General features: G+C 39.0%; 2 protein-coding genes across 3 annotated transcripts; one reads left to right on the top strand and one right to left on the bottom strand.

The window, feature by feature from the left end:
- Nucleotides 1–1,689: 1,689 nt before the first annotated feature.
- On the bottom strand, nucleotides 1,690–12,005 carry dcp2 (decapping mRNA 2). Of its 2 annotated transcripts, none has more exons than XM_081354414.1 (11): nucleotides 11,880–12,005; nucleotides 8,803–8,954; nucleotides 6,111–6,238; nucleotides 5,929–6,027; nucleotides 5,688–5,840; nucleotides 5,471–5,583; nucleotides 5,273–5,368; nucleotides 4,314–4,446; nucleotides 3,373–3,453; nucleotides 3,240–3,291; nucleotides 1,690–2,787 (listed from the first exon to the last, which is right to left on the bottom strand). In XM_081354414.1, exons 2-11 carry the CDS (start codon nucleotides 8,855–8,857, stop codon nucleotides 2,645–2,647), a joined length of 1,053 nt encoding a protein of 350 aa, XP_081210540.1. In that variant the 5' UTR covers nucleotides 8,858–8,954; nucleotides 11,880–12,005; the 3' UTR covers nucleotides 1,690–2,644. The 2 variants fall into 2 exon arrangements, with proteins under 2 accessions (XP_081210540.1, XP_081210539.1); XM_081354413.1 differs by lacking the exon at nucleotides 11,880–12,005 and adding an exon at nucleotides 11,359–11,706.
- A 109-nt stretch (nucleotides 12,006–12,114) lies between these two features.
- On the top strand, nucleotides 12,115–19,398 carry reep5 (receptor accessory protein 5). The gene is made up of 5 exons (XM_081354415.1): nucleotides 12,115–12,249; nucleotides 12,398–12,491; nucleotides 15,794–15,932; nucleotides 18,488–18,656; nucleotides 18,855–19,398. The coding sequence occupies exons 1-5, from the start codon at nucleotides 12,132–12,134 to the stop codon at nucleotides 18,953–18,955; spliced, it is 621 nt and encodes a 206-aa protein (XP_081210541.1). The 5' UTR covers nucleotides 12,115–12,131; the 3' UTR covers nucleotides 18,956–19,398.
- Nucleotides 19,399–20,125: the final 727 nt, after the last annotated feature.

Genomic DNA, 20,125 nt, shown 5'->3' with positions numbered 1-20,125 from the left:
TCGAGTCACTCAGCACGTTGGAGCTTCAGCAAGAACCAGTGAGGTTCATTCTGGAGTTACGCAGCACGTTTCAGCTTCAGCAAGAACCAATGAGGTTCATTCTCGAGTTACGCAGCACGTTTGAGCTTCAGCAAGGACCAATGAGGTTCATTCTCGAGTTATGCAGCACGTTGGAGCTTTTGCAAGGACCAATGAGGTTAATTCTGGAGTTACGCAGCACGTTGGAGCTTCAGCAAGAACAAATGAGGTTCATTCCCGAGTTACGCAGCACGTTTGAGCTTCAGCAAGAACCAATGAGGTTCATTCTCGAGTTATGCAGCACGTTGGAGCTTTTGCAAGGACCAATGAGGTTCATTCTCGAGTTACGCAGCACGTTTGAGCTTCAGCAAGGACCAATGAGGTTCATTCTCGAGTTATGCAGCACGTTGGAGCTTTTGCAAGGACCAATGAGGTTTATTCTCGAGTTACGCAGCACGTTGGAGCTTCAGCAAGAACCAATGAGGTTCATTCCCGAGTTACGCAGCACGTTTGAGGTTCAGCAAGGACCAATGAGGTTCATTCTCGAGTTATGCAGCACGTTGGAGCTTTTACAAGGACCAATGAGGTTCATTCTGGAGTTACGCAGCACGTTTGAGCTTCAGCAAGGACCAATGAGGTTCATTCTCGAGTTACGCAGCACGTTTGAGCTTCAGCAAGGACCAATGAGGTTCATTCTCGAGTTATGCAGCACGTTGGAGCTTTTGCAAGGACCAGTGAGGTTCATTCTGGAGTTACGCAGCATGTTGGAGCTTCAGCAAGAACCAATGAGGTTCATTCCCGAGTTACGCAGCACGTTGGAGCTTCAGCAAGAACCAATGAGGTTCATTCCCGAGTTACGCAGCACGTTTGAGGTTCAGCAAGGACCAATGAGGTTCATTCTCGAGTTATGCAACACGTTGGAGCTTTTACAAGGACCAATGAGGTTCATTCTGGAGTTACGCAGCACGTTTGAGGTTCAGCAAGGACCAATGAGGTTCATTCTCGAGTTATGCAGCACGTTGGAGCTTTTGCAAGGACCAATGAGGTTCATTCTGGAGTTACACAGCACGTTGGAGCTTCAGCAAGAACCAATGAGGTTCATTCTCGTGTTACGCAGCACGTTGGAGCTTCAGCAAGAACCAATGAGGATTATTCTGGAGTTACGCAGCACGTTTGAACTTCAGCAAGAACCAATGAAGTTCATTCTCGTGTCACGCGGCACGTTTGATCTTCAGCAAGAACCAATGAAGTTCATTCTCATGTTACGCAGCACGTTTGAACTTCAACAAGAACCAATGAGGTTCATTCTCAAGTTATGCAGCACGTTTGAACTTCAACAAGAACCAATGAGGTTCATTCTCGAGTTATGCAGCACGTTTGAGCTTCTGCAAGGACCAATGAGGTTCATTCTCGTGTTACGCAGCAAGTATGAGCTTCACGGTGGACAAAAAAATAATAATCTATGATGCAAGGTGTACATATTTGATAACTTGTAATATCTCATGAACTATAAACAGTAGACTAAGTGTACAATACTGCAGTATACTCACCTTTTTATGAAAAAAATATTTTTAGCAAAGACATTCCTGATAATATTCCTGATAACATAATCCTTGCTTCACTCTGAAAAATAAATATTCTTCTGAATGTGTAAAAGGCAAAACAGAGCATCACTCTTTAAGAAAGTGTCTTTATTTACCAAAAAATTAGAAGAAGAAAAAAACATCAACCATGAATAATGTGGTTAAGCAAATCATGTTGCATAATTGTAAAGTGACTTACTACAAAATTTCAGTGCCATTTCATAGAGAAAATGTTAATATTGTATCGTAAACATGAAGGGCGGGGAAACTGGGAAAAAGCTGAAGCATAATAAAAATATACAAGAACAGAAAAAAGGCTCCATGGCACAGAAGACTAAACTACAGAAGAAAACATGGATGAAATGTGATTTATCAAAAAGCAAAATCAAATACGCATCAATGTCAAGCCAAGCAGACATTTGCTGACTGGACTTGATAAAGTATATAGTGCTTGAATGTTTTTTTACTGCTTTTGCACAAGGAGAAACGTCAACCCAATCAGTACAGTACCAGTCATGTGACGTTCTAAAAGCATGCTTTCTGAACAACAACTGATAATTGCAAGGTTGTAAGAAAAACACAGCAAACAATGAATACAGAGATGACTTCAGCCATAGAAATTCAACACCCAGCTGGACTGATTATTATTGTAACATTTGTTCACAATGAAACAAGAGTACTATATGTACTTCAGGGGCTCTGAACCAAATTATTGATAAGAGTGTTTTAGACAAACCAGTTTCATAACAGATCACTAAGAGCAAGTTTACCAAGAACAACTTCTTTAGGGACAAAATGTTTGATGCCCTCATAATTGGGCACAAGTTTTAGCATAAAATATTAAGTCTACAAAGAACTCAAGCTAACAGCATTCCAGATCCAGATTATTAGGAACTGACATTAGTGTGTGTAAAAAGGAATATTTTGATATATCTTTAATCTTGGTCCAACACACAATGCCTCTCCAATAACAGGTTTCACAGGGCAGAAGATCCAAAGCAAAATCTTCTGCATCAACTCTTTTAAAAACCAGAGACAGAACTTCAGGACTCAGGATAGCAGGATTTCATGATGGCCTCCCTGTCGAATTTGAAGCTGAGAAAGGAGCGCGAGGAGAGGATGTATTCATGTTCTTCACAACACAAGTCTACCTGTCCATTATAGCCATAGACATCAGCAGCTGCATCTGGGAAAACAAATGTAGATGTTCCACAGTCAGATTAACACAACTTTTTTAATTCATGCAGTAAATATACTATTTGATGAATGAACTAAAGGTGCATCAAGCAACATTTCTAGTCCTCGGTCAAGACCACTGTCATTAGTGTAGTGATGAATGAGAGCCAGCTCACTTTCAAACCAAGCATCTTTCTGCGGTCAACACGGCGAATCCGAGTGATCAACTACAACCCTTTGTGAAATCTTTCTACTGAAACGCCTGGATTTCACCCACTGATGGTAAACGTGACCGCACCTTTACTCTCATCTCTCTTCAAACATTTGTAAGTTCTAATCACATATTGGATATGTGAGAGGATTTTGCTTGTGATGAAATACAATTCATTTGATTTAGCAATATAACAACACCCCAATTCTAATCCCTATTGCATCACTGTTTTAAAAGGCTTATTTAAATACCTGTGTCAAAGTTATCCTGCAGTCGTCTGGGCTGAAGTTTCTTGTCATCTTTCTACAAGACAACATATTGTTACACAATACAGATAAAGATTAATGTTCAGAAATAGTAGTGTAGCAACATGGAGGAACGCACCTGCTGCTGACCGACACCATTAGCTCGTTTCTTCAGGGTTGGAGACTCTTGGTGTTTCTTGCCATTGCTTTTCACATTATTCTGCAATGAAATACCAGAACCAATCACTGAATCAGCAATAACAAACAAACTGATGATGACTCTGTCTGTGCTGCTGTCAGCATCTGAGTCTGACACAAACTGTGGAATAGAGCAGTTTATCTGAGCTGTAAAAATGTTTACAGAAAATCGCCATCATATCGGTATCGGCCGATATATGTTCATTTCTAATGATAAGAAAATTAGGCCGATGTATTGTATTGTTTTCTTCAGCTGGGACACATCAGATGCGCAACTGTTTGCCATGATGTTGCTTGAAATATAGTTGGAATCGCGTCAAAGAAAAATACAGTTAATAAAACATGTGCAGCTCAAACTGTTTTTTTTATGAACTTTTTTGCTTCAAGTCACCTTTTAAATGCTTTCAAATCAAAGTTTGCAGTGTTTTGATTCAGCTCGTGGCTGGTTGGCTTGGTTCATGGCTTATAACGCTTTAACGAAAGCTTTTTTAAATCCTTATGGGAAAAATGAACGGAAAAAATTCTTCTGGAACCAAAGTGGGTGGGCGCTAATGCACTCATTTTGCAGCATTGTTTGCTATATCACAGTATGTAAATATATTTGTGCAGCTTTCAGTGGGCAGAAATGCTTAAAGTTACAATCTGAGGGATAAAAAAACATGGATGAACAAGAAAATAAAGAGCGTGATGTGCTTGATATAAAAAAGGTAATTAAAAGTGCAATAAACTGAATAAGATCAGAATTTTGTCTTTGCAAACGGACATGTGACTATCTATATAAGCTTTATTTCTGTGCTATACAAGTTGGTTATACTGTTCACACCTACCTATAATAGCATCTTTATTTATGTACATGAATTATTTTATGATGTGAACACCTACCTTGGGTTTAAGCATGTCTACAAGCTCACTCTGGGAGGGTTGTCCAACAGTTTTCTGTTGTTTCTGCTTTGCCCAGCTGTCACCCGATACTGGAGATGCTTCCACCAACATCTGAGATTTTCTGGGCTTTGAGCTGAGCAGAGGAGCGACAACAGAAATTAGTGCATGTCATCACTTCAACAGTCATCTGACTGCGCATTCAACAGCACGCGGTAACATAAGTCAAGCCACCTTTATTTCCACAGAGCTTTATTGAATAGAGACTGTTTCTAATTACTCTCTATAAAAAAGTATTGCATTGCTTATTACAAATCAGTAATCACTTTCTAAATCCCATTTCAACCCCGAGCAGTTGAACAATACAAGGATAGACATGAAACGGCTCCTTTAATTTTTGCAAATACATATAAAGAAAAAATCTAAAATTGCATAAATTATTCTTGAACTGACTAAAGTATTTAAAGACAGAAGTTTATATTAATAACATACATTTTAACACTAGACGTTAATATTGTTCTATATAGAATTGTTCTATAATCTATATTTAATGCAATTACATTAGAAACAACTACAGAACAATTAAGAGTAATCTCTTACTTTACTTTTTTTCAAGGGAAAGGTAATGAAAGTGCAGTAATTAACTACACCCAACACTGATAATTCATATTTCATAGTTGATTATTTTCATATGAGGTCAGTGGGCTTTCTGATCAACTATTCAGTCTTAAGGCACCCCAGATAATGAGGTTATCAGTAGGTTATCTAACAGATATTTGACAAATAAATAAGTGAAATAACTATAAATAGGTTTCTGTCTCTTATTTGACGGTTGTGTCCCTCTTTAAATGCACAGCCACTAAAATATTAAACTGCACTATTAGCTCTTTAAGCAAAATATAAAATTTTTGCAGGCATGAAATCATGATGGCGAAAGCCTTCTATAGCCAGAATCATCGCACCGGAATGGTTTGCATGGCGTGCTGCCGTTGGACGCGAAATCCTCGTCGCTGCTCGTCGACTCTCCTTTGTGTTTGGCAATCCACTCTCTGAGCTGCCTGCAAATCACACATCACACCTCAGTTACACCTTCAATCGCACAACAGCACCCCCTGGTCCACTTTAGATGCTCATTAATGATGCAAAAGGAGAAGATGTACCTCATAAATGGAATAGCCATAAAAAACTTGTTAGGAGCCAGTCCAAGCTTGGATTTAGGAGTCATATCGTTCCTGTGGCAAGGCAGTTTATCCACCGGGAACCATTCAATGTTCTATGAGAAATCAGAAGAGCAGAGATTTCAATGGATGAGTTGTACAATCAAACACATGTGCTTGTGTGTGCTGGCAAAACAAAAGCATCCAAATGTATATGCACCCTTATTTCTTTTCTGGTCTTGGGGTTAAACTTGGTATCTTTAGGAACTCCTGGGATAATGTACAATCGGGCCAATTGATCTAAAATTCTCTGCTCGATATATGTCTTTTTGCATATACGATCTCGGATATCAAAGCCCGTCTCCTCTAAAACCTGCAGAGAAAACAGAACAACAATGACATCTGACCTCTAAACATATCAGAGCAACATCTGTATTTTCACAGCCGAGAATAAGACATACTTCTCTCACAGCGCAGTCATGGAAAGCCTCGTCTTCATTGACTTTCCCTTTAGGAAAACCCCAGCCAGACTTGGCCAGATAACCCTGGACCATTAACACCTTCAGGTACAAATAAAGCTTCAATAAGCATCGCAACCCTCACATAGCATAGATGATGATGCTTCTAGAAGCTGTGTACTTACATGGTCAAGCGTTTCATCAAGAATAATGGCGCCAAATGTCGGCACACCCATCTTGTACTCCTTCCACTGCTCTAAAACCTTCTGAACATCCTCTCCGTGGGGCAGCAGGAATGGACAGTGATTAAAAAGTGACCATGATGTTAAGGAGACACACGGAGAGAAACAAACCACAAAAACACTTTATATGCATGAGAATATATATATATATATATATATATATATATATATATATATATATATATATATATATATATCAGCGCCGCTGAAAAAGGGGCAGATTGTCTCTTTTATTTAGAAGACGGGACTTGATCCGCCATATTGCTCGTTGCACTTCATCTTCATGATTTGAGCATCTTCATGATAGTTGTTTTCAGATTTAATAGGTGATTTCAAATATGAAACTTAATCATAAGCTTGATAAACAGCTTTGGAGAATCTGATGTTTCCCCATTGAGAGAGATGAGAGTTGCATGACTGAAACAGCTGGGTCCGAGAGGCATTTCAAAGATGGAAAGGACTTGCCTGAAAGTTACTGCTTTTAGACGCCAATGACTGACACTTTAAATGAGTCCATTCACTGGGTTCTGGAAGTGGATTCTGATTTGCTGTCAATGTACTAATTACTCTTCTCTAAAAAGTATTGCATTACTTATAGACCAAAACAGTTAAAACATTCTTCAAAATATTTTCTTTTATGTTTCTCATAAGACAGAAACTCACACGGGTTTATAATGTCATGAGAGGTAGTAGCAGTACCACCACGTCATGAGAGTGAGTAAATGATGCGTCTCTGCTGCGAGTGTGTGTGTATTTTGAGACGGCCTCTGCAACACACTGGGTATTATTATAGTCATCATAATCGATTATTAAATTCTGGAATCGTAGATTTGGACACATATTACAGGGGTGTAAAATGACTTTATAAAAGATGGCAGCATCATCATTATTTATTGTTACACAGAGATTGGTAGGTCTGTTAGTTAAATCTGTTGACTTGAGCAATCTTTGTTTCATTATATGCCAACGGTGACAGTTTAAAAATGGGAAAAAGCACTTCTTGTGTTTTTTTGCCTGAAGTTTGCATGTCTGTAACTTGTCAGATATCTTAATATCCTTTCAGATTCTTTTGTTTTGGTAAACTTATCTTTAGGTATCTTCATTTTAAAGGCCCAATACAGTTCAGTCCCAGAGATAGAGATATTAATGCGGCTCCCTGAGTAAACTGGTCAATTGTGCACATTATCAGGGGTCAAAAACCAAATGTGAGTCACTTTGCATACAGCTTTTTTTCCTTTAAAGAACTAATGTTGAAACTAGAAACGTATCTTGTTTCCCTCTATCAAAATACATGTATATAACATACCTTTTTAAACGTATTTTTGAACGGTCAACGTTGACATATAAGGCTACAAAGATTGCTAAATTAAACATTTAACTACCAATCTCCATGTAAAAAATTAAATAATGACGCTGCCATCTCTCTGAAGTCGTTTTACACCCCTGTAATTTGGCTCCAAATCTCAGGTGAAATTGTCTTTTGATCCTCCTCTACAAATATTCATCCATAACATTTAATATTTCAGCTTTCATCACTATTTAGCCCACAGAATTCTTCTTCTCTAATTCTCTAACTGTAGTCCTATTCAGACACTGCTTTTTTTGGCATTAGAGGTGCAGGGAATTTTTATAATGACACTTTTTGTTCCTTCTTGTGAATCATTCAGAACTCTTTAAGTCTTTTCCGGCATCACCTACTCCCTCCCATCGAGGCACAGCTGGATTTGAATCCAGGACTCATTTCTCGCATATATAGTCTCTTATAAGCACCACAGACCTGAGGATCCTAAATTATATTAAAAACTCCTGCAACTTGACCTGGTCAGAGACTTAGACCACCTGCAAGATCATTGAGAAGCACTCCGGGTCAACTTCTGCTGCTTTTACATGAGCTACACATGTATGTGTGCTGGGATTTGTGGATCTCCAGTGTGATATTCCGCTCAAAGAAACGTGTAATAAGCCACTCTGTGTTCAATCAGCTCGTGCGGTTTGGTGTGAGCAATTATTTCATCACACAAGTTTGATCAAACAACAATTCATCACCATTTATCATTATACTCAGCATGTTTCAAGTTTTTCTGATGCCTGATAATAATACTTTACCTTTGATCAAGAAGGTACCTGCACCTCAGTTAAAAAAAGACTTCGGAAAATTGTGCGTTTAAGTCCTAATCACACTAAGAACGATTACTATAAAGAACGATAATAATAAATATATTTGCATCCACACCAACGCATGAAAAAATATGTGTTTATTCTAAGAGCGCAACGCAGTTTTGTCATCTGACACTTTAAATGAGCCGATTGACTGGGTTTTGGAAGTGGATTCTGATTGGCTGTCAATGTTTTTTTTTTTTTATCATTCTGAGAATTATTTAACTGATATCGCTCCTCTCTGTGGTTGTGGTTATGGTTATAGCTGTGCTGTGGACTTCCCTATTCTCATGGTATTAGAACAATTATTATGCAGTTATCATCCTTGTTGTGAACAGGCCTTTAGTCTGTGTGTTAATGAATGTTCACTGAGTCTTCCTGCAGCGCCCAAAACCTGGCCTATAACACAAACTCAGTACTCTCTCTGCCCCTAGTATGCTTTCATTAGGAACATTATACAAAGATCTCTTTAGGATATCAGCCTTGGCAAAGTCTCTTATCCCACACTGAGGTAATCCTGGTGAATTCTGCATGCAGAAGTCCAGGTAAAACCAATGGGCAAGCTCGATCTGGAAGCAGACTCTGATGGCATTGTCCCTCTCCTCGCTGGGGATGTGAAGAATGAAGCGACTACAAGACACAAAACAAAATCATCACACGCACCGAACATACTGACAACATGAAGCCCACATCATGAGTCAACAGCACATTTAATGATGAAATATGTTCAATACAATGGACTACTTGTCTTGCACTGAGCTTTGTGACATACTTCCAGTTTTAAATAATATGGCATGATACTTTTCTGAAGAACTAACAGATCTAAAGCTAAGATAACCTTAAAAGTCACTATGAAATCAAAATCGATTTTTTTTTATGGAATATTGCAGCATTTTTTATGCACATCTTTTTTTTAACTCACATGCTCATCTTGAATCTTATGCTGAATCTTATACATATGAGTTTCCTAGTTAAATACTGGACACGAACGCCCTCTTAAGTCGTATTTACCAATGTTTTCGTGTTGGACGGGCCACAAACTTTAACCAAGGCGGAGGGGAGAATGATTGCTGCTGTGACTGCTACTCTTATTAGGTTTTCCACAACAGCTACATACGGAAGCCCTAAGAGGCCATGGATAATATTTTTTTTCTCTGTTATTTTCTCGTGATAATGACTTAATTTTCTCGTTATCTCGAGATAACAAAAGTTGTTTTCTCGTGATCACGACTTGTTTTTTTCTGCGTAGTCGGCAAGAACAGTATAAGCACCAAAAGCAGAATAAAGCAGCATCATGGATGATCGCATTCGCTTTTACTTTGATAACGGGCTCACTCAAAATGAAATAGTTCTATGTCTGTCAGTGATTGGCGACTTCCACATTAGTGTCCGACACTTAGAAGGAGGAGGCTGTCAGGTCTGCAACTTTATCGTAGAAGACAATATAGCTACCCTGAACGTGTAGGCTAGTCAGTTTCATTGCCAGCCAACTTCAGGTCCTGGACGTCTGCATGTCTACCAGAATTATGTTTGAAAGATGCAGATTAATGTTTTTTTGCGGCTGACCCGAGAAATGGTCAGAGATCAGTTAAGTCTGGCCAGGTTCTCCTCTGGGACACCTCTCTCTCTCTCAAAGCAATTATAAAATCCATCTCTTCTGCGGGCTTTTTATGAAGTAGATTTCAAAATCAAAGAAGCCAGCTCGCACGTAGGCTACATCATGATACTGTACACACAACATTCAGAAGGAGCGAGATTTTCTCGCGAATCGCGATACATACACACGACGGCGTGAGAAAACGGTTTTATGTCGAGATCATATATTAGAAATTAAGTCGTGATCACGAGAAAACAACTTTTGTTATCTCGAGATAACGAGAAAATTAAGTCGTGATCACGAGAAAACAACTTTTGTTATCTCGAGATCACGAGAAAATTAAGTCGTGATCACGAGAAAACAAGATAGAAAAAAATAACAATCCATGGCCTCTTAGGGCTTCCGTAGCTACATCACCTTGCCTTGTAATTAAAGTAATACATGTTTACACAAGAATAATCATTTGATCTTCAAATGATTAATGAAGTGGTCAAATACAGGCTATTTTTCGCTTCAAATTTTGAAGCATTTTGTACAGTGAAAAATAATCTGTATTTGACAAAAAAATCCACAATTGTCAGCAAGACGACTATCTAGATCAGTGGTCTCAAACTCAATTCCTGGGAATTCTCTTCCCTCCTGCACCACTTCTCTTCTCTGATGATGTGTTCACTGGGTTTACTGGTATCACAAGGGATCCACCAACAGCAAACCACAACCATCCAATCAATTACCCACAAGCCTCGCCCTACATCCTGTTCAAGAAGGAAATACGTCACGATATAGGGACAATCGCAACCTCCGTTTCATGCGGACTTTAAAAAGTAATAATAATCTGCACTCTCATGATCTACCTTTCACTAGCATGTGATCAATTAAGGTCAAATGATTTCCCCTCATTCAGTGAGACTACACAATTAACAATATCAATAATAATCATAACAAAAAATAATACATTTTGAATGTCGTTACCGGAAACACGGAAGTAGTTATACGTAGTCAGTCAATTGACCATTTAGTTCAAAATATCAGCAACAATAACTATTAGCTCTTGATCAGACTTTAGAAACTGTTGTTGTTACTCGAATTTGGAGTCAAAACACCGCTGACCTGGCACGCGCCCAAAGCTGACTGGAGCGCGCACGCGAAACACAAATATGCGCTGAGACTCTCTCACACACACACACACACACACTCGACGGACAAAACTGCACTCGGGACGGGGGTGCCTACGACACCCCGAACACTGCTTACCACAGGAGTTTAATAGCTTTTGCAACACAGCCTTTATAATACAATCAATTAACTTAGCTGAGTCCTTTAGATGACCGCGTAACAAAGACTGCCATTCGACCGCTCAAACTGATATAAGTCCATATTAAACGTACAGGTACTTTAAAACACACGGTATGGTGTGAATATAAGCTCTCGGTTTACCTGCAAAGGTCATCCAGTAAGCCGTTAGGAATCTCCCATCTTTTTGTCTCCATGTTAAGGGTAAAAACATCCCGAACAAGCAAAACTAGTGCGTTTAAAAACAGCGCAAAGGCACTACACTTGCGTGCTTCACATTTATAATATGTGGCTAAATAACATGGTTCTGTACTATTCAAACACTATCCATAAAAGGGCAAGAACTGCTGTGAATTTATAACGACGACACTGATGCTAACATGCTAACTAGCTAAAAATACGAATTCATGAACAACTCTTGCGCTCAGAAGGAGGCGGGATCAGAAGCGCGTGAACGGAAACTCCTGACCAATCACAGTCACTCTTCTACATGATTGACATCATCAAGAAGCCAATCACGGAGAAGTTCATAGAGCAATGAAGAGATTGGCGCTGGCAGTTTGTATGTGATGAAGATGATATTACAGCGATCATGCTACGCTATAAATGTAGTTAAACACCTGGCTAAATTGTGAAAAGGATATCTTTTATGTATTCGACCTCACCTTTCGTGCAGTCAACGCCATTATGAATATATCTCTACACATATTCCCAGTGTAATACTCATTTAATTTAACATTTACAGGGCTTTCTTCCGCACAACTGCCATTTTACACCGTTATATGAAGGGTGTGGTCGCGGAAGTGGCGTCGTGACGTCACACCCTCGGCGTGCAAGTCACACACACTGAACTGAGAACAGCAGGAGTTGAGCTGCTGTTCGCACTATTATTAAACAATCGCCAATCCAGACAAATCATGGCGTTCGCGCTAAAAGAGCGTTTCGACAAGTTCCTGAAGGAGAAGAATGTGATGACGGACGTGCTGGCAAAGATCGAGGCGAGGACTGGCGTGAACAGGTCCTACATCGTCTATGGTGAGAGCGTTAAACAGGAACACATGTGTCATGTCGGACACGTCAGAACAACCGCTTACGGTTTACTCTGAGGCTGTAATGCTGTTTAACCGAGAACAGTGTTGTGCGTGATGTGTCAGAGATGATGATGTTGTCTTTTGTCTTGCAGCTGTCATCACGTTCCTCGCAGTGTATCTGGTGATCGGATACGGCGCTTCTCTTCTTTGTAATCTCATTGGATTCGTCTATCCTGCGTATATATCGTGAGTTAAAACTGTAATCTACCTTTCTGTTTGTTCATTGTGGCGTCACGCCGCGGGTGGTTGCGTCATCGACGTCGCGGTTACGGATCGCTGACGTCATCGCAGCGGCGCGCACGCAGTACGCAGCAGAAAGTGTACACGGCAGAACATGCACTCTTCCTTCAAAACCTTATGTTTATCGTCGAATATCTGATTACAACTGTGATCTATCTTTAGGTACATCTGTAGTCATGGTTAAATAATCAAATAATTTAAACAGACATCTTACAGTGGCCGAAAAGGAGTAGGCAGAAGATATTGCTTATCAGGCCTACGCTTCTCATGATGTCAGATTTTCTGTTAAAGGGATAGTTCACCTAAAAATGAAAATTGTATCATCATTTATTCACCCTCATGGTGTTCCAATCCTGTATACATTTCTTTCTTCTACTGAACACAAAAGAAGATATTTTGAAGAATGAACAAACAGTTGATGGACTCCATTGACTTTTCTCTAATATGGAAGTCAATGGCTACCGTTTGTGATATATATTACAGAAATGTATTACTGCTGTACAGTAGAATTTAGCTGTGTAGTATTTTAATAATAGTATTTTTAAAACTTGATAAGTAATAATCTCAATTTTTATTCCATGATTTAATGCTGTAAAGCTCTGCCGTGCAGCACTTTTGTTTGACAAAAAAGTTTGTATTATTTCAGATGATTAAAACTAAATTAATGTTTTATGCCTTCATTTGATTGCCAGACAAATAAAACAACTTATAGAAATGAAAAATAAAAGAAAAAAATATTTTTCTATCAATTAATTAGACATGCTTTTTGATCACTAAAATTGCATTAAATCATTCAAATGGAATCCAGAAAACTTAAAACAGAAAACACAGAATTTGGTATAAAATAAAATAAAACTGAATTTGAGAAAAACACATTTCATAGGGGCCTAAACATGTCATTTTTGTTTAACTTTTAATAAATTGTTACATTGTATAAGTTTCATGATTTAAACTAAAATGTAATCAAACCATTAAAATGGAGTCCAAAAAATTAAAAGAATTTGAATTTGAGAAAAAATTAAAGTGATTTTATGGGCCTGATACAAAATGCTTCTCAGGGCACACTTAAACAGGGTAGCACTCAGTGCAGATTCAAGAAAGTACACATTTCAAAGATTAGAAATTTCAGTCCATTAAACACAAAGTTATGAATGCGTTTCTAAACAGGATTATGAAAATGAGTATGAATTGAGAATCTTGTCTGATCGTGGTGCCGATAAGCAGTTCAGGGTTGGACACGCTAGACCACAGAAGACCTCGTGACTCCCGTCTCAGTTCTTCATCTCCTAACCTCAATGAAGCCTCTGTAACATATTCCACACGCACATCTCCTGATGATCAAAGCTGTGCTGAAAAGCCTGTTTTACTCCATCGACCACATTCCTTCTGTCGTCTGATTGGCTGTTCAGACTCCTTCAGCTGGGAAAAGTCTTACAGTGTAACTGTACAAACGTCCTCCTTCAGCTCGTGCTTCACATGTCTTTCTGCCGTCAAATCTGACCTAATCTTATCAAGTAGACGCAATAATAACTTTTCAATTGTAAGTAATATTTCAAAATTAACATGTACTGGACTGAAGCAACTTCAGTTTACTTGATTATCATTTTATAGTGAAAGCATGAGTCTCAAATATGATCATCAGGCTTTTGAGGAAGGTTTATTTGTTTATCTCTCAATCATTGTATTGCATTGCATTATGTGTTTTAAAACTACAGAGCTTTGATTATTAAACTAAGCATTGAAATATCATCTTACTAAGACATATTATTGGCAGATATAGAGGGATTGATATTTATATACTTATGTCAGTATTCTGTTATACTGTTATTAAAGGAACACTCCGACTTTTTGGGACTTTAGCTTATTCACAGTATCCCCCAGAGTTAGATAAGTCCATACATACTTTTTCATTTCTGTGCTTTCTGTAAGTGTTATTTGACGCACCCACCGCTAGCCTAGCTTAGCACAAAGACTGGATGTAAATGGATAAGGTAGCATACTAATCCCAATAAGTGACAAAATAATGCAAACACTTTCCTATTTACATGTTGTGATCTGTATAGTCACAGCGTGTACAAATAACAAGGCTATATGAGACAGAGACCATTTTTAATCGTATAAATACTGGGAACTATATTCTCACTAGGCGTAGGAGCACAGCTACTTGGGCGGAGTGGCTACTTGGGCGGAGTGATTAGCGCAGCACACGAGATGCCCTGTGGTGAGGAGCAGAGAGTTCGCTCAGAGTTGCAGTAATAGAGTCAGCAATTACTAGATAGTAAATTTATAGTTTACAATCATGGGTGTTCGCTGTATCTTGTCTTACAGCTTCCAAAGTTTGTAACTCCTCGTCTGTGTATTCTGGCTCAAAACTATATGGTTCTGGATCTTGGTTTGATACCCAGTAAAATTCCTCTGACAATTCATCAAAGTCAGCCATGATCACGAGTCACGTTCGCTACTAGCTAGTTAGTCACGTTTGTTTTGTTTACGGAACCATCAACATGGCGTCTCGTGTGCTGCGCTAATCACTCCGCCCAAGTAGCTGTGCTCCTACGCCTAGTGAGAATATAGTTCCCAGTATTTATACGATTAAAAATGGTCTCTGTCTCATATAGCCTTGTTATTTGTACACGCTGTGACTACACAGATCACAACATGTAAATAGGAAAATGTTTGCATTATTTTGTCACTTATTGGGATTAGTATGCTACCATTATCCATTTACATCCAGTCTTTGTGCTAAGCTAGGCTAGCGATGGGTGCGTCAAATAACACTTACAGAAAGCACAGAAATGAAAAAGGTATGTATGGACTTATCTAACTCTGGGGGATACTGTGAATAAGCTAAAGTCCCAAAAAGTCGGAGTGTTCCTTTAAGATCTCATCACATTTCATCTTTTTGAACATATAAATATATATATAATATTTTTGCTCAGTTTGTTCCTCTGAATATTTTTTTCTTCCTCGAGCTCCATATTCTCCCGTCATCATACTATATGAGCCGTAAAGTGTCAAATTTGATGATAAACTGAGTTCTTTTTTGTCTAAAGGTTCAATAAAAATAAAAAACAGACTTTAATGTCTCATGTCAGGCTTTACAGGGTTAACACACCAGTTCTGAGTTTCGCTGGTCTTATCAGCGGCCATCTGATGCCGTGGATGATCAGATCCCTCTCTTCTGCCTGTTATCTCACATCAGTAAAAGAAAAGTGTGATTGTGTGTGTGACTGTGGATGTGTCCGCAGAATCAAAGCCATCGAGAGCGCCACTAAAGAGGACGACACCAAATGGCTGACCTACTGGGTGGTGTACGGGGTGTTCAGCGTCGCCGAGTTCTTCGCCGACATCTTCCTCTCCTGGTTCCCCTTCTACTTTTTGGGAAAGGTATTGGACAGCACATGATGATGTTGTTCGCAACAATTCAGTTAATGAGTACATGTAGTCATGTCACATGAGTTTTAGATTTATAACAGGTGTCTGTAGAGCTTTTGTACAGGGATTAGTTGCCATATTTGATTTCTTGCCAACTTTAATTTCCTGATTACATTTATATATTTTTTTTATTTTTATTTCTACAAACACATTTGACTATATTTTCACCTCTTTATTATTATTACTTAAGGGATTGTTCACCCTACAATGAAAATGAAGTCATCATTTACTCACCCTGGTGTTGCTCTAATGCCGTATGCCATTCTTTCTTTTTCGGACCGCAAAAGGAGAGTTTTCTTTAAATGTCCCGCTCTTGCTCGTCCATACAAGGTTTCTTAAAGTGCCTGAGTTTGACTTTGAAATTGAAGTCTTGGAAAACCCTTGGAAACAGCCATATTTCTGAAAAGATGATTGAGTTACTGGAAGACAGTAGTCCTTATGCGGCAGAGAAACGAGGGCGCCGCCATCTCTAGAATATCGTCTTTGTATATCTCTATGGCATCGCTGTCCAGGAGTAATTAGCTCTTGAAGTGGATTTACTTAATGTAAAGTTAACGAAAGTTCTCATGAGGACTGTAATGTTTAAAGCAGATGAATAAACAGATGTCAGTCGACCGGGAAGATTTTAAAACGAGCTGCTCGTTCATAAATATCAAGATCGCTGTGAAAATACAGACCGGAAGACCAAAGACAACGAGCGCAGCGCTGAAAAGGGGCGGAGCCACATAAGGTCTATAGGCTATATTAGAAAATAGTGTTTAAATTGATTGATAACACAATATTTTTAGACCCATCTGATATTGATATAGAGCCATTTCACATGGCAATGAGCGTGATGTTGCTCATAATTATTCAAGTATATGATACAGCTTTCGGAGTATCTTTGTTTGATAAGTGAGGTCTCTGATTGTTGTGCTTGGAAACCAAAAGAGTAGCGCTTAGAAAGTCCTGGAATTTCATTTGACAGTGTCTGTCCGAACCCTGCGGTGGTGAATCGTGACCCGCATCAAGCTTTAAAGAAGACACTAAAGTATCTCAGAATGATCCGATGCGATGCCAAGTGTTCTGGGGTTTACGATGGGGTTTGGTGGAAAACAAACTGAGATTTAATGAAAATTCCTGACCTTGGCCGTTGGGCTTTTGTGTGTTCAGGAGACTCTATAAGCGCCACAGTTCACTCCGTCTCGCACAGAAAAACTCACAAGTTGTGAGAAATCAAGACTAAGAAGAACTCGACATGATATACAACCTCTGTTTCTTCTTCTTTAAGGGTGAATATTGGTGATATTCGACTCAGTGAAGAAAGTAAGCGGATGCAGTTTTGGGTTTTCTAGCGTGAATTTGTAAGAAATTTGATTCACTTGGATAAACCCCTTGAGACGCAAATTTTAACTCATTTAAAAGTACACTGAAAATTTAAAAAAGTTTTTTTTGTTTCTAGAAGTTATAATAAGAGAATACATCATCATGAAGTTATAAGAGGACAGGAAGTGTTTGAACTGGTGTTTGGTGTCAGACGGTGTGACTTTACATCACTGTTCAGCTCCACCCCAATACATCTGCCAGAATCTTCCTATTAGCCTATTTTATATCTTTTCCTATTCCTATATTTGACGAGAAACACTAATAATAGTCCTGGGAAAGTTGTGTGACATTAGTGTTTTGGCATGTTTTTATGCTTCTGATTGTTATGGGCAAACTTGCTGTACGTCTTCAGATTGAAATATTGAGATGTACTGAAAATATCACATTAGGTAGTAGGGGTGTGACAATATATCGTATCGCAATACAAAAATGCATCGATATGTATCGTGTGTAGTTCACGCAAAAGGAAAATGTCTGTGTGAGGAAAAATTAGAGTTTTCAAAGTTTTAGTGTCAGTACTGCATTAAACTACTATATATAATGTTGAATATAATGTATATTAATGCAATGGGGGAATATTTGTGCGTCTGATGTTAGCAGTAAAAGTGACCATTATTATAAATATATCTAGTCAGTGAAAGAGTGCAAGTATATTCATCTAAAATAATCCTGTATTTCAGCTCCAGAATCATGAATATTGTTATTCTGGCGTCTCTATTGTCCTGAGCTTTGGGTTTCAGCACCAAGTCCAAGACTATTCATTTACACACTCAGTGTAACACCAAATTTAGCATTTTGCTCAACAGTACATTTTTTATGAACCTTTTATCACATGTCTTGGGAGTATCACAATAATATGGTATTGTGAGTTCAGTATCGTGATCGAATCGTGACATGAGGGTCTCGTTACACCCCTAATAGCTAGTCATGACCAGCTGAATAACAATTCAACCTGATTTTAATAAGTTTTGACTCCAGTTTCAATTATATAAGGCACGGTGATACAGTCCAAACGTGTTTAGCTGTGTGCTTGATCCCTGAAAGAACACTTATATCATCAAAATGCAGTATCTGTGTGAGTGGACACACAAGTCTTCTGATGTGGAGAGTGTAACGTGATGTTTGTGTTCGGGTCTCTCTAGTGTGTCTTCTTGGTTTGGTGCATGGCTCCCACTCCATCAAACGGCTCCATTCTGCTCTACACAAGAATCATTCGCCCCTTCTTCTTAAAGAGCGAAGGCACGATTGACAACGTGATGAAAGACGTCAAGGATAAAGCATCAGAGGCTGCGGACAAGTTTAAAGAAGAAGGTGAAAACCACATGCACTTCATGTCTTTTGCCAGTTAAAGTTTGTTTCTGATTTGAGGAATAGCAGATAAATCCTCATGAAGGATCTTCCCTAACGCATCAATGATTTGATTTAGCATGTGTCATTAGTTTCCTTTATGACCTGTTAAAGCAGTTACGCACTGATTGGTAATCCGATCTTCTTCTCTTTGTCACGCAGCCAAGAAAGCCACTGCCAACCTTATTTTTGAGAGAAGAAGAACTTCTAAAAGCCACAGCCATTTCAACTGCTTCTTATCCTGCAGGACGACGCCTGCCTGAGTAAATGTTGCCTTTATATGCTCTTATTTTTAATTTTTGAAAACTGGAAGTGGGATGATTGTTACTGTCTTTATACTGTGGTAGCCATGTTAGATGACATCAGACAGCCCCAAGTTCAGATGGTTATGTTTAAGCAGGTAAGGCATTTATCATAAATCATGTTAGAGAAACCGAGTGACGCCCCCCTCCCCCCCCCCCCTCCTCTACCCGCAGCGCTTCAGTCTCAGTAAACATCCTGATCTTTCCCGTAGACATCCATGGCTTCTATTAATAGGTCATCAAATGGTTTATCTTGCATCTTATTTAACATATTCATTCTAAGATGTATTTATGTGTGATAAGATTTTTTGTTTGTAGAAAATGTCTATTCTGAGGATATCAGTGGAACTGTAAACATATGAATCATGCATTTGACATCAATTAAACCATTGAAATCCACAATTGATTGTGACGTGTGCTGCTTCATTTCCTCTTCCTTTAGCATCATGCTGTGGTTTTGGTTTGTGCAAGTCAGTGTTATCAGAGGAGTCTTCACTGCACGAACAGCACGACGTCTGTAGGCACGCAACCAGTGTGAGCAGGGAAGGAGAGAGTACTCGAGTCTGAAAGCCAATATAGAGTTGGTCACTGAGCAGAGCACCTGCAGATGTCTCAACTTCATGCTGTTCGCTGTAGTTCACACGCCAGGGTCAAAGGAGGGAGTGATAATACATCGCTGACAAACCAGGGCTGCGTCTGAATTCACAGTACTCGTAAAAGAGTAGGGTAGATGACCTACTTCCGGCGAGATTCTGATTCGATGGGCACTTTTACTATCCCATGAGGCCACAGGAGAGGATTTGTGAATGACACATCTGACTCTGCTAGGTCACATGGTGAGTGTAGTGCATCCAGATTACATTCATACTATATGGAACATACTTTTTTTAGCACTCTCAATCTGATTGGATGGCTTCTGCTCAGTTTCCTGGAATTACAAATGCATCATGTTGAGGTGACGAGCAACACATTAGAGTTTACTCTAGTTGCTGCTGATGCCAAACCTCACAAATATAAACATTTACCCCTGGTTTCACAGACAAGGCTTAAGCCAGTCTCAGACTAATATCAATGTTTGAGCTGTTTTAACTAAAGATATCTTAAGATGTCAGTGCTATTGTTTTCTCAAGA

This window comes from Scardinius erythrophthalmus (genome assembly GCF_964197995.2).
Source record: "Scardinius erythrophthalmus genome assembly, chromosome: 23".
NCBI lineage: Eukaryota > Metazoa > Chordata > Actinopteri > Cypriniformes > Leuciscidae > Scardinius > Scardinius erythrophthalmus.
This window is presented reverse-complemented; position numbering and strand designations above follow the sequence as displayed.

Bases quoted from the DNA above. Each gene is read 5' to 3' on its own strand.
- dcp2 (XM_081354413.1), bottom strand. From the start codon at position 11,411: ATGGAGACAAAAAGATGGGAGATTCCTAACGGCTTACTGGATGACCTT. The intron at 8,955-11,358 runs GTAAACCGAGAG...TGTGTCTTGTAG, and splicing joins TTACTGGATGACCTTTGCAG to TCGCTTCATTCTTCACATCC. The intron at 3,292-3,372 runs GTGCGTTCCTCC...GTTGTCTTGTAG, and splicing joins ATGGTGTCGGTCAGCAGCAG to AAAGATGACAAGAAACTTCA.
- reep5 (XM_081354415.1), top strand. From the start codon at position 12,132: ATGGCGTTCGCGCTAAAAGAGCGTTTCGACAAGTTCCTGAAGGAGAAG. The intron at 12,250-12,397 runs GTGAGAGCGTTA...TTTGTCTTGCAG, and splicing joins CAGGTCCTACATCGTCTATG to CTGTCATCACGTTCCTCGCA. The intron at 12,492-15,793 runs GTGAGTTAAAAC...ATGTGTCCGCAG, and splicing joins GTCTATCCTGCGTATATATC to AATCAAAGCCATCGAGAGCG.